The sequence below is a fragment of the Dioscorea cayenensis genome, chromosome 12 (assembly GCF_009730915.1).
Source record: "Dioscorea cayenensis subsp. rotundata cultivar TDr96_F1 chromosome 12, TDr96_F1_v2_PseudoChromosome.rev07_lg8_w22 25.fasta, whole genome shotgun sequence".
Classification (NCBI taxonomy): Eukaryota; Viridiplantae; Streptophyta; class Magnoliopsida; order Dioscoreales; family Dioscoreaceae; genus Dioscorea; species Dioscorea cayenensis.
In genome coordinates, this window is record NC_052482.1 from 996,166 (window position 1) to 1,010,395 (window position 14,230).

The window sequence follows — 14,230 nt, forward strand, 5'->3', positions numbered from 1 at the left end:
TAGATTAAATAAATTTCAACTTAACAAATTTTACAATTATATCACACAACTAATTTTTAGACAATTATTACATTTTACATGCATCAAAACCCCACCAATTTACATAAAAACCCACAAAAATTTATACAAAAACACCCCTCTACAAACTAATATTTAAACTTTTACTCACATTTACAAACCCTAAATAAGCCGGCAAAAAGCATCAGAGTGATTCCTCTCGCGCATCGCTATCATTCTCGCAAGCGCCTTCGAGTGCGGCGTCTCCGGATCCCCTCTCTCCGCCGCCTCTCTGAACAACCTCTCCGCTCGCTCCAGCGCCGCATCCACCGTGTCCTCCTCCACCATCGCCGCCCCCACTACTCCCTCCTCCCATCGCTCATCGATCGCCTTCGTTATCGGCTTTCTCGTATCCACGATCTCGATCTCCGCTAAAGGCGATGGCTTGTGATCCTCGTAGTACTCCTTGAAGTCCTCTTTCCAGTCACCGCCGGTGATGATGCCTCCGTCGAAGCCCACGCAGGATACGCCGTCGAGGGCTTCTTTGGACACGTGGCATCGCCGGCGTTGCTGGAGAGATGGATCCAACGGCGGAGGAAGCTCGCTGGTCTTGAGATTTGGTGGTGTTGATGTATTATTGCCTTTTGGTTTTTTCTCGGCTTCGGTTTGGGTTTTCTGAAGCGATGGCAGGGAGTGTAAATATGAGTGATGTTTTAGGGTGTTTTCAGATAATGTTGCTAATTACCCAGAAACTCACAAAATTTTTATGGAATTAATAATATTAATTTATTTTTAAAATTTATGAGAAATAATTATTGAATATTTATTTAAATAATTACATCTAGTAAAAAAAATTGGTGGTATGACTATCTCTATTAATTTATTAGAATAAAAAAATATAAAAATACATAAAATATTTTTTTTTTGTTAATTATTGGAAAATCACTATATAAAATGAAATTTTTATTCTTCATAATTGGTATTTAATATAATTAATTAATTAAAATTTAAAATTCTAGAGTTTTAAAAGGGTCACAGAACCTTCGAGAAGAGACAAAATTGTTGGAAATGAGGAGAGGAATTTTAATACTCCTAAAATGATATAAATCAATAATAATAGTACCCATTAAATAATAATAATAATAATAATAATAATAATAATAATAATAATAATAATAATAATAATAAATGGAATGTTTCACGAACTCATGGGAAACTAATTAAAAAATGTTACGAATAATTACCGACTTTCAGAGAATATTGAAGAAAAAACAAAATAATTAATTTTATTAGAAATAGTAAGATAAATACCTTGGTGAGGTCGTCGGTGCCGGAAGGAGTTGTGGAGAGGGCACGTGCTAGAGGTTGCAGGCACGTGCGGTGGGAGTTGGCAGCGCGAAGAGAAGAACGAAGGGTTGATATGGTGTTCATAATTTTTCAATTTAATTTGTTGGGGGGTCTTTGGAAGAAAAGTGAGTGTTTTGAGGGGTTTAAAAAGAGTTTTACATTGGCGTGTTCTAGAGAGTGGTAGGAGAGAGATCAGGAACGCACACGTGTGTTGGTTCGTAGAGACACTAGAAGCATCACCTGAGTTCTTTAGTGGCTTTTCTCACTAGTGATTTCATCATCATCATCATTATTGTTATTGGTATTAATATTATATCATGTAAAAAATACTATGGTAAATTAAAAAATAAAAGTAAAATTTATTATTACTATTTCATTAAAACATGTATAAAATTCCCCTTAGTATTTGCCGTTTTTATAAATAATAATAATAATAATAATGATGTATCTTAATCTAAATAGAGTGTTATCACGTATTAAATTTGTGATTGTACTTCACACATGTGCCATTAAAAAAAAATATCAATATTTACTAAAAGCATGATAAATTTTATATTATAATAATTTTTCAAATTAAATTTTAAAATTAGTTTCTATTTTTTTCACACTGTATGTATGTATATATATATATGAAAAGATTCATCTTCTATGTACATTCATAGATTCAGTTGAATTTTTATACAACAGTTGTACACTTAACTCAAAAAATCTAAACTGTATAATTCTATTTTTACTATATCTATAACAATATTTTATAAATAAATCAACAAGTAATCAATTCAACTAAACTCTAATTAACTCTCATTATACATTTTAATTTGGTACTGTGCTCAATTGCAGAAACTCCGCAGTTGATACTTTCTATATATAATAGAAAAAAGACCTTATTTATACTATATTTATAACAACATTTTATAAACAAACCATCAAATAATCAATCTAACTAAACTCCACTTAACCCTCGATGTACTTCCAAATTTAGTACTGTACTCAACTGCAGACATTCTAAGAGCATTCACATACAATTAATATTTTATATATATATATAATAGAAAAAGGGAAAAAAACAGAGACCATAAAAATAATAAGACAAGTGAAAACATTCCCCTCTTCAAAAAGAGAAAACATTGACCAAGTCAAACAGCAAAGAAAACGGATGGCCCCACCCTCTCAATCCAAAACAAGCACCACAAGCAACCCCTCCTCCACTCTCTTCCTTCCTCTATATATATATATATATATGACTGATTCCCAAAGCTCTTCCTCAAAACCCTAGAACAACACCGAGAAGAAGAAGAAGAAGAAGAAGAAGAGGTGAAGAACTAATGGCGACCCTTTCCCTTCATTCAATCCCTAGCGCAATCACTCTCTACATCTTCATCCTCATCGCTTCAATCAACGCTGACAACCTAATCGAAGAAACCTGCAAACAAGTCCCAGATCTAAAAGACCTGTGTGTGCAAACCCTAACATCAGATCCAAAAAGCAAAACAAGCAACGACGCACACGGGCTGACAAGTGTAGCAATAGGGTTGACGGCGAAGGAAGCGGCAGTGGCAGGAGACCAGATCACGAGGCTGGCAGAGCAAGTGAAGGCGCATGAGGAAGAGCTGCTCCAATGCTTAGCGGATTGCGAGGAGGAGTATGAGGATGCGGTGCAGCAATTGGAGCAATGTAGGGTTTCGATGGATGAGAAAGAGTATCATGAAGTGGTGATGTTTGTGGAAGCGGCGCTGAATGATGTGAAGAATTGTGAGGAAGCTTGTAAGAATGTGGAGGAGAAGGAGAAGAAAGAGTTGATTGAGGAGAAGAATAATAAGGTAAGAGATATGTGTAATTTTGCTCTTGCTCTTACTATTGGATTGCAACAACATAAAAATCATGTTACTTCTACTTAGTAACACTTACTCAACTTTTGAATTTTTTTATTTTTTATTTTAATAATAATGTAATTTAATGTAATTTATTTATTTTTTTATTTATTTATTTGTTTGTGTGGGTTGTGGTTGGTTGGGGGGGGGTTTGGGAGGAGGATGAGTTTATTTTGTAGGGGTGCTGAAATTGTAGGGTTTTTTAAATATTATATTTGTATTCTTGTTGGCGTGGAGTTAGATCATTTGATTGAGTTTAGAAAAATTTAAAAAAAAAGTAATAATTTTTTTTTTGTTTTGAAAAATAATCCAGTGGACTGGATGATTTTCATGTGTATTTTAATTCATAGTAATTAATATTAAATATTTTAAAAGAAATAATTTTTGAAAATAGTGCGTATATTTACTGCAATAATTAAATCGGATTAAAAAAAAAAGGGATTGATGATTTGATGAGATAATTCCTGGCTTCTTGCTTATGTTTCATAAAGATTCAGCCGCAAGAATCCAAGACCTCAACCCCAACTTCACAAATACAAATAGGTGTTTCGACCGGAATAAATAAATAAATATATAAAGCACATTTCCTTTTTTTTATTTATTTTAAAGATATTCAAATAAAACAGGTGCATTAGAGCGCACATATATATATATATATATTATCTGCCCACAACAAAACTTTTACTCTATGAAAAATAAGAAGTTTGATTCTATTTAAAAATTAAAAAACAATTTTGAGCTAAAACTGCTCAAAATTTTATAAAACCACAACAAATATAAGAGTTATAAACCATATTCCAAACATTATTTTATAAAACCATATTATTCACATAAAGCAAGCAGTCAAACCAGCTACCACATGCATCAAAGGTAGCTGAGCAAAGGCCCTTATATCAGAAACCCCCAAACATGGTTTCAGAAACACACAATAAAGGGCCTAGGGCTATTAGGAGCAGAAGAGTTTGCTCGAACATCTCGACGATATTCAGTCAACTTTACATGAAGGTTCATTTATACAATTATACCATAAAGAAGGTATAGGCATACCTGCCGGGGACTGCCGGGGTTTTATTCGTCAAACAAACCATCATTGGTCTACCCGGTAATACCTTGCATTGTTTTGCAGGTTATATATGGCATTAGTGATCATCCACCGCAAGTGGAACAGACTTCACCTGAGGATGCAATGATGCAAACACAAATACAGTGAGAATTGTTATATGAATGTTGCGTGGTTATTAACTGAAACTAGGGAAAAATATGCTTACCAGATTCCGAAACTTTAAGATGTAAAACATCTCCAGATATCGGCGAGTCTCACGCCTTTCAAGCTTTGAAACATACTTCCAAAAGCGATAGACCCCAGCAAGAGTCATGAGCCTTTCAGAATAGATCTTCCATGTGTACCTATGATTCCAGAACACAAACAAAAACACATTGAAGCAAAGTAGAGATAGTAATGGTTGGGTGTAAAGAAAAAAGAAGTACCTCTCGAAGATTCGACAGAGTCCACCTTCAGATATTTTATTCCAATAGCTCGAGTCTTTTTTGCATTGTTCAAAAAATTCAACCATTATTCCTGCTGCTTGATCAGGATGATATGGGTCGATATGAAAGCCAGAAATTCCATGCTCAATGATTTCTGCAGGACCTCCGTGGCACGTGGCAAATGTTGGAAGGCCACAGGTCATGGCCTCCACGACTGTGAGTCCAAATGCTTCATAAAAGGCAGGCTGTGAAGCAGAGAAAATTAATGAGTTGTGCAAAGAATGCTATGAGGTTTCGGTTAGCAAGATTTAAGGCCAAACAATGTACCTGCACAAAAATACCTCTGGTATCAGCTATGTAGCGATACAGCTCACCATTGCGGGCTCTGTTCGTCTGAGCAGAAATCCAACGGAATTGCCCAAACAAATTATAAGTCTTTATGAGTTGGTGCATCTTATCAATCTCTTGAATTTCCTCCCTATCATTGGACTTCTTCACGTCATTGTAACCAGCAACCACCACCAGGTTGGCCAACTCCCTTAGCTGAGTGTTTTTACCAAACGATTCAACCAGTCCTGTAATGTTCTTCACTCGGTCCAGTCTTGCCATGGAGAAAATGATGGGTTTTGAACGGTCATCCAGCCACCCACTGTAGTAGGATAAAGTTGAAAACACATACAAAGAAATACTAACATGCACAAACACAAGGGATTTTGCCTAACATTACGATTTGACATGATTCTTTCACAAGATCCTCGCTTTTCTCATGCAGAAATGAAGACTCAGGAGTAACAAGGTGATCTAGCATGCACTATGCCCTGCTTGAAAAAGATTGCACAAAATGGGCCACTTCATTGCTTAAAGAAAGTAAAATAATTCAGTTGTTGTCAATTGGCATCAGGTGCTATACTACAAATGTTTCACAAAAGAGGAAAATTATTGCTTTCATGATTGATAGAGAATATATACTTCTCAAATGGTGCATTGTTGGCCACTCCTCCAAATGAATGCCATCATAGGTTGATATAAATTACCTTAATGTTGTGATAAAATACTATTCTACATTCCTTCAAAAATTTCTGGAGGAAGATATATTTTTTTTCTTTTGGTTGAGGCCGTGGGGGCTGCTTTCTACAAAGATGTTATATTCAAAGGCATATGCATGGTAAATAAGCTTAGAACTTCAAGAATGATAAAGGAATGCTATGAATAGCTCAGAAAAAATCTTCATGCGGAAACTGTATAACCTAAAAACCAAAAGAATTAATAAAGATTGCGAAAAACTCACACATGCTCCTCACTTTGCTCTGGATCATACAATAGCTTTTCAATTGAACCATGGAAGGAAGTAAGCCTTTTCTCCTTTTCTGAATAAGGGAAGTATATACACATATCTGCTCCAGGGGAGACTATATTGAACTTGGGATCAAAAACATCGATACCATGCACTACCCTGTACAGACCAGGAAGAGTGAAAGCAGTATGGCTCTCATACTGTCCGACTGTATTTTTGCTGCAATGAACGCCAAAAAAGTTTATCAAACACATCATGAAATATATTCAAGTAAAATCATGAGAACAAGCCGATCCACAAACCATGACAAGGTTAGAAACTGAGGTATAACCAGAATGGAAAAAGAACTGCTGGATCTAAATGAACCTCTTGAAATAGAACCCTGGTGCAATCAGATTTGGAAGTAGATATCTCATGTCTAGTATTTTCACACTAAATTTATTCACACTTAAAAGAACCATTGCTATTGAATGAGATTTCAGTCATGCCCTCACCTGAGATATTGACTTCATAACGCTATTTATACTCGAGTACAATTCATCTGAGGAAATATAGAACACGATAATTGTTCAGCTGATGGTAGTTGAAATTGTAACCAAATATTCAAGTGACACAATATCTAAACTAAAATTATCTTTTTCAAAAATTTACGCCCACGAAATCAAGAACATAAACACTAAAGCGTAGATGTTTCCGGCATCTCTCATTGCCTAATCAAAAAAATGCATGCTTATGGAATTCTTTTTTTTCTTATTATTTAAATAGATGTGGGCACGCCACACAATTCGAACCCTCAACGTTTTGAGTTAGGAGGGAAATAAAATACCAACTATCCTATTGTAGGAGTGGTATGCATATGGAATATCAAAAATTGTTTAAACACTACAAGAAAAATGGATGGACAGAAAAAGAAAAGTTGACTTAATTCATTCCATGGGCAAAGGATATATATACCTTCCAGCAATCTCCTGGTAGGTACTAGTAATTATAAAATCTGCATGGTTCATGGCCATTAGATCAGCAGTGAACTGGCATGAAAAATGGTACTTATCCTCATAGTTCTCCCAATATATGTCTGAATCTGGATACTTTGTTTTCTCCAGTGCATGTGCAATATTACACTGTAAAGGTAAAGGATAAATCTCAAGCATTTCAACTTATAGACTTTTATCTTAACACAACAAGTACCACAGTTGAGTACAAACCTGGGTAATTCCCAGTTTATAAGATAACAGAGATGCAACAAGATTGCCATCACTATAATTGCCAATTATTAGGTCTGGGATGCCGTGTAATTCTGCAGCGATCTCACTTGCAGCATCCTAATGACAAAGCACTTTAGATCCTCCAAAATGATGAGCCAACTTCAAATAATGAAAAGAAAAAGAAAAGAAAAAAAAACTACAGACAGTTTCACCGTGTAAATTCAACATAGTCAAATTGAAATTCTAGCAAACAATATGAAGTGATGCAATTATACATGGACACCCTACAACACAATCTTTTCCCAAATCCCAACTAAATACATTTGCAGCAAAACCACAAAACAGATCCCCGAAGGATATCAGTTCAGGTTCACACCACCAATATAACCTGATTGAGGTTGTCATAGTCCAACAACAAGGTTAACGGCTAGCTGGCTGACAACCACAACACAATGCTCCAAAGGATCAAGGAAATCAAATTTTGAATTTACGGCTCAATCTGCAAATGAAACTCTTCATTGACTTCTCTATGATAGTGAAAAACTTAACCATCCCACTGTTCCTATATTTGCTATCCCTGACAACTCTAAAGTTTCATTATGAACACAATACAAAGACGCCTACAGAGAGGGCTTTCTGCAGCATTTTTTTTTTTTTGGTGGGTTTACCAAATACTTCTCCTTATGAAATGAAGTATATTTTCAGCAGAAACAATCTTATTCGTTTATTTTAATTTTTATGAGTGTCATTGTTTTCATAGTCTCATATTAGTGTCAATCAATCTGCTATTTGAAACAAGTTCAATATAGTATTTTGAACATGTAGCCTGTATGCAACCTTTGAGGAAAATAGGGTTAATTAAGTTTAGTGTTGTTCTTGGTACAATGGATAACTAAGTTAACTGTTGTTCTAGGTACAACAAAATAAAGTCAAATCTCTACCTCATTTATAACAATGGCTTACCACTGCAAAGGTCTCCAAGTAAGGCCATACATCAAACCTTGAAATCCATTTTCGAAGAATGCCTTTTTCAGTTCTAAATGGCACCCTCAGGATATGGGTGTGCTCTGTGCCGGTTACTCTTTCCAGCCGCTGATTGCAAGTTGTCCCTTTTGCATCTGGTATCAACCTAGTAACCTTTGAAAAGTACAACATCAGCATAGGCATAGAGAAAAATAACAAGAATGTGCAGTTCAAGGTAGGTGTCCATCATCTTCTTTGAAAAACAAAGAAAAGATCATGGTCATAACAGGATTCACAATGAAAATTAAAACAGAAGTATCCATATATAGGAGACTAGCAAAGCATACTTACAATAAGAATTCTAGGATCAACATTTAGGCCTTGTTTCTTAATTCTCAAAAGCATCTCACTCTCGAGAGCACGTACTTGGTCCAATATGTAGACTACCTGCATTAACAACATAACATATAAGCATTGCCATACAGGAAATTCAAAGTCACCCTTTTAGACATCACAAACACATTTACATATACATGACATGCTGAATAATCAAGTGGTGATTGCTAGAAAAGAGAACAAGGCGCATGCTTTGTATCCGCTGAAAGAAAGGTAGGGAATAAATAATTCTAACAATATGTGCATGTGAGTGTCTGTGTTGTGTGAGTGAAACTGGTGAGATTCCGTGAGAAAATAAAGAGAAAGTACCTGCCCTCCTGTGTCTGGAAGCCCCAAGACATTAGCTTGGCCAAAGTAGCCATGCGGAGAAACAATCACAACATTGAATACCATAGGAATCCTGCCTAGGAATGTCTCCAAAGTAGATGGATCAGGAGCTTGAAGAATGTCAAGGAGAAGATGAATCATCTCCAACACACGTTCAGAAGTATCACCCCAGCCTTTCTCCAACCCCATCTCTTGGAACCTACATGATGTTTCTCAAAAAGTTAACTCACTGACCAAAGGCTGCTTTAGTTCCCCAAATTACAACTTGAAGTTTCTTTGCTACACAGCATGTAATGAAATTGGACAAGAACACAAATTCAGGAACTAAGACAAGAACCCCCGCAGAGGTTGCTAACAAATATGGTTCAATTGTGTGAAGCATAGCAAAAATTAGATTATGAGGCATCTCAACAGAATGTCTAAGCATGCCATGGAAATTATAATTAGTGTGCAATTCTAATGCATAAGAAAAAGGCACACAGATCTTACTTGTAAGCAAATTCTGAGAAAGGTGTATCAGCAGGGAGCTTTGACAAATACTCCTCAGCCTTGGCCAGAGCGGACTGAAGCCGTGAGATGCTTTGTATGCGATCATTCAGCATCATCACCTACCAAAGATAACACCAGAACCAAATTCAACAATAGGCACCTCAGAGCAACCACGTCCAAAGCAAAGCATAAAGTAAAAGTCGCACAAAAAGCCACACTTACATGCCCCTTGTACTTGTGTGCTCGGAGGAAGTTGAGAAGGGGCTCCAAGGACTCCTTGTTCCGAAACATTATGGATGAAAGATGCCTGTTTAGGAACTGAACCCCATTCCCAATCGAAGAAGAACGATTTGGCCGTGGGAAGTTGGCATTGAAGGGCTCGAAATCAAGTTCCAAGGGGTAGTTATCATTAAAGCTGCGGAAATTATCCACCACACCAACGATCAAAAACAAGAAATAAACCAATCAAACGCGATCAAAGTTAGCAAGGTTTCATCAATGAATTACTGGCCGACGAGCTCTTCTTTGAAACGCAAGTACTCCGCCACGCTGAGCTGCTCCACGTTGAGCTCATGAACATTCACACGCACATACTCCCAAACCCCAGGCCTCGGCCGGACAGCGATCGCCACAAACGGCGGTAAAACAATAGCTTCCTAAAACCCCAACAAAATCAAAAGCAAAACAAAACAAAAAAGATCAAAACAAATCCAAGACAAAATGGAAACCTGCGCGGACTTGAGAACGTCGAAGAAAGGATCATCAGCGAGCTTGCGATCATCATCGGTGCCAATGACAGTGGCAAGGCCATCAAGAAGATGATGAGGCTGAAGAATCCCCTTCCCTTCACCCATATACCTTGCATAAAACCAACAAGATTGAGCTAAATTAAGGTTTTCAACACCCCGATCGTTCGATTCGAGGGAGAAGACAGTGGTATGGACCTAGAGAGGAGAGAGACGAGGTCGTTGCGGTGAGCTGAGAGGGTGTCCTCCACCCTCTCCCGGATGCTCGGCACGCGCCCTAGCTTCGCCGCCGCCATGGATGAGAACTTCGAGCTTCGAGAGATCAAGATCGAGGAAAAGAGAGTGAGTTTAGGGATGAAGATGATGATGAGGTGGCGAACGAGGTGTATTTATAGAGAGGAATCGATACGACGGGGAATGTAGCGGATCAAAGCAAGGGGCGGCGAGAGGAACAAAACAAAAGCATCGAGAAAGCGCGCGAAGAGCGGCGGGAGAGACGATGAGTATCTGTGGGCGGGATCAGCTGTGAAAGGATCGAACAGGAAAAGATATGTGTGTTGTTGTACACGTGGAAGTATGTTATTGGACCGCAGGAATTAAAAAGATTTAATTATTAAATTCATTTTGAGTTAGTATGTTTGCTTGTGTAATCATTTGACACGATTTAGTGAGATATGATGATTTAATAATTTATTATTATTTTTTTAAAGTTTTAAATTTTATGTTAATTAATTGTAGCCACAAGATTGAATTATCATGATAAGTTTGAGAGAAAATTATTAAAAACTCTCTATGTGTTCTCATTCACCATTTTTATTTTTTTAATTTTTTTAATTTTTTTTTTTTTTTGAAAAATTCTGATCGGTCTTCTTGCTTTCAGTATTTTAATTAAATTTATTAAAAATACTGATATTCAACATTGATTTTAGCTTTTTTTATATGAGTAGAATAAAAGTAATTTTTAAATTTAAATTTGATGTGAATTTAAAAAAATTTAAAATCAGTGATGTGTTAGGGATACTATAGATTTGAAGGTTTTTGAGGTAATGGAAAAGCTCAAAGGACATTTAAATTACTAAATATAAATTTGAATTGCCAAATATGAGGTTTTTAAATATAAAAGAAGACAAATATGTCACCATTTCCTTATCTTGAAATCCATAGAGTTTTACTTCAATCATAAGATATTGTTTGGGAGGATAAAGTTATATTTAAAAATTAAAATAAAAAATATAATAAGATAAAGATGTCACCTTTGGTCCATCTATGCACAAAGATAAAGGCATAAACAAGTCTTTTTTGCAATTATGAAATCCATGCCTCACTGATAAAGCCACCCCACTTGTTACTTTTTTCCTTTTTTCCATATATTTTTCTGAATTTTATCTATCACCATCAACAATTATTAATATCATTTTTACTTCAAACAATAACTTTTTAGATGATATGATTTGTGATATTTTTAACTAACAAGGCTATGGATAAATCTTATTTACATTGAATAAGTGATGTAACATGTGTTTGTTTTTTTAATACTAGGCCACAAATCTTATTTAAGATATAAGCCAATAACAAAAATAGATATGAAGCATATTCGTAAACTCAACAAATACTTTTGCCCTCACTTTGCGTATTTTCGATCTTGGGACCCCTCTGAAATGAAAACTTTATGCAAAAAAACTCGATACTAATAGGTCAAATAACAGTTGGTTTGATTTAACATTTTTATTTTAGATGATCATATTTTATTGTTGAGTTTTTTATTTTGAGAAACACTTCTTATATTATAACATGTGGGATTTTATTTAATAAAGGAATCCCTATCAAGTATCTATGGTATAGGAATTAATTTAAAAATTTCATGAATATATAAATATATATATATATATATATATTATTTCCATGTTTGATATAAAATATTAAAAAATTATTCTCATTACATATTTTCGTTAGAGAGAAAGAGAGGGGTTGGGCATTACATATTCCCATGTATTATTCTCATATTTATTATTAATAATATATTTTCATAAATATTTTTTTTTTTAAATCAAACAAAATAATGAAGTATTTTTGGGTTTATTATTTATATGAATCTACATTCCTTAGTTTTCATTTCAAACCTAATTAAAATGCTATTTTACCCCTAAATAATATTTAAAAATTAGGATTATTTAATAGATAAATAAATATTTTTTTTATAAAATGAATGAATCATGATTTTATTAAGACATTGAAAGCAGGATGCAACATCAATTAATTATATTAATTAAAATAAATAATGATTTTCAAAGTATTTTATAAATATAAAATTTCCCAAATAAGAATGAATTATTTAATTACAATAATTAATTATTGTAATTAAAATGAATAATGCCATTCATAATATTTTTTATATATATTTTATTATTATTATTAAAAACATGCTATACGTCTCACTAGTTTATAGATGCATAACAATTATTTGCTTTAATGACATGAAGTAAATTTTACCATATTTTTTCTTTTTTTATTCCTAATCTCGTATCATTCTAACAAAATAAGTTTTCCCTTTATTTTTATTCTTATTATTGTATTTCCATTGCTATTCATATTTCCATTTCAAGAATCAAATCTGCTTGAATTACTCATGTGTTTTAAATTTTAAAAAAAATAAAATAAAATAAAGACAAACAAAAACAATATATATATATTTATTTATATTTTGTGCCATTAATATTTACTAACCAAGCATGCCAATGACGGAAAATACACATGCCCTTCAAGAAGACAAATGTGGCATAATTTGTTGATCAATCTTCATGACTTCTGATAAGATAAGATGGTCTACTTTGTTGATAAGTATTATATTTATTTATTTATTGCATTAATATTTGCAAAACAAGCATTCCAATGACGAAAATACATATGCCTGCAAGAAGACGAATTAGTGACACAATTTGTTGATCAATCTCCATGACTTGTGATAAGAAAAGATGGTCTACTTTGTTCTCTATCAATAAAAGGTAATCATCTAGAGTAGGCTTATCTCTTAGAGGCTTGTTTGTTTTTATTTAAAATAATAATAATAAATTAGGTAAATCACGCTTCGGTAATAAAAAAAAGGTACAAAAATTTTGGATGCTGGTGAGTAACAGATTCATCATCAACTAGCATAGGTCGATTTCATATTATTTCAATATCATCTAGATATCACAAATAAAATGTAATAACTTCTTGTGCAATATAACACTTTGCAATAGATCCCTCTGGATTTGCTTTGTTGTGCACATATAATTTTAATAGTCTCAAATACCTAAAACATCACATGACTCATAGTTATATAACAAAGATTTATTGTTATTATTAATTACAAATAAAGTTATTAACAATTAGATACCTTTCTATCAGATACATCCAACGGTAATAGACTGGACCTCCAAGTTTTGCTTCATCAACCAAGAACAATTTGGTTCTGATGATTATCCAATTCCATAGTATTAAATGTTTTGCCACATATTTGTTGGAAAAATGAACATAACTCAAGTAATACCACAGATACTTTATCATCAACCCCTGCACGCATAGCGAGTGAAAACAATTGTTGTAATAGTATGTGACTATCATGACTTTTTAATGTCGCAACTATTTTAAGATTAGTAGAATCGATGCACTGAGAAATATTGTTTGTATAGTTATCTGGCACACAGATATTCTTCAGAGTATTTAAAAATAGCTTCTTCCCTTGCTTACTTATTGTGTAAACTGCCGGAGCAAACTTTCCATTTTCATTTGGTTTACAACTAATATCTCTTAGATCTTTACGAGCATTAAGATAATCTTTAGAGCGAGAACTATCATTCAACAATGTGAAAAGAATATTATCGCACACATTCTTCTCTACATGCATCACGTCTAAATTATGATGCAATAAATTTTGTTTCCAATATGGGAGCTCAAAGAAAATGCTTTTCTTCCTCCATTGTTGTCGCTCATCTATAGAAGTACTTGCACCATGTCTTCTTTTCCCCCTGAGTTGACTATCCATGGGCCGGTCAAATGTGACATCAATGTCTTTAACTTGCTCAAAAATTTCTTCACCTGATAATAATTTTGGAGGAGTTCGTAACT

At 34.3% G+C, this 14,230-nt stretch overlaps 3 protein-coding genes across 3 annotated transcripts; 1 reads left to right on the forward strand and 2 right to left on the reverse strand.

Annotated features, from left to right (window-relative positions):
• Positions 1-17: 17 nt before the first annotated feature.
• Positions 18-1,468, reverse strand: LOC120273991. Its single transcript, XM_039280739.1, has 2 exons — positions 1,309-1,468; positions 18-672 (listed from the first exon to the last, which is right to left on the reverse strand). The coding sequence occupies exons 1-2, from the start codon at positions 1,426-1,428 to the stop codon at positions 181-183; spliced, it is 612 nt and encodes a 203-aa protein (XP_039136673.1). The 5' UTR covers positions 1,429-1,468; the 3' UTR covers positions 18-180.
• A 1,052-nt stretch (positions 1,469-2,520) lies between these two features.
• LOC120273976 (putative invertase inhibitor) lies at positions 2,521-3,287 on the forward strand. Its single transcript, XM_039280723.1, has one exon. The coding sequence runs from the start codon at positions 2,670-2,672 to the stop codon at positions 3,240-3,242; it is 573 nt and encodes a 190-aa protein (XP_039136657.1). The 5' UTR covers positions 2,521-2,669; the 3' UTR covers positions 3,243-3,287.
• A 705-nt stretch (positions 3,288-3,992) lies between these two features.
• Positions 3,993-10,574, reverse strand: LOC120273368 (sucrose synthase 4-like). Its single transcript, XM_039279995.1, has 15 exons — positions 10,322-10,574; positions 10,106-10,235; positions 9,885-10,033; positions 9,600-9,792; positions 9,378-9,496; positions 8,871-9,087; positions 8,517-8,612; positions 8,166-8,339; positions 7,203-7,319; positions 6,952-7,118; positions 5,992-6,216; positions 5,031-5,352; positions 4,704-4,948; positions 4,484-4,622; positions 3,993-4,390 (listed from the first exon to the last, which is right to left on the reverse strand). The coding sequence occupies exons 1-15, from the start codon at positions 10,417-10,419 to the stop codon at positions 4,355-4,357; spliced, it is 2,427 nt and encodes an 808-aa protein (XP_039135929.1). The 5' UTR covers positions 10,420-10,574; the 3' UTR covers positions 3,993-4,354.
• Positions 10,575-14,230: the final 3,656 nt, after the last annotated feature.

Excerpts from the sequence above, each read along its gene's own strand:
- LOC120273368 (XM_039279995.1), bottom strand. The coding sequence starts at position 10,419 with ATGGCGGCGGCGAAGCTAGGGCGCGTGCCGAGCATCCGGGAGAGGGTG. Across the intron at positions 10,236-10,321 it reads CTCGTCTCTCTCCTCTCTAG|GTATATGGGTGAAGGGAAGG; the intron begins GTCCATACCACT and ends GTTTTATGCAAG. Across the intron at positions 9,793-9,884 it reads AAAGAAGAGCTCGTCGGCCA|CTTTAATGATAACTACCCCT; the intron begins GTAATTCATTGA and ends TAATTTCCGCAG.
- LOC120273976 (XM_039280723.1), top strand. The coding sequence starts at position 2,670 with ATGGCGACCCTTTCCCTTCATTCAATCCCTAGCGCAATCACTCTCTAC.
- LOC120273991 (XM_039280739.1), bottom strand. The coding sequence starts at position 1,428 with ATGAACACCATATCAACCCTTCGTTCTTCTCTTCGCGCTGCCAACTCC. Across the intron at positions 673-1,308 it reads GCACCGACGACCTCACCAAG|AAAACCCAAACCGAAGCCGA; the intron begins GTATTTATCTTA and ends CCATCGCTTCAG.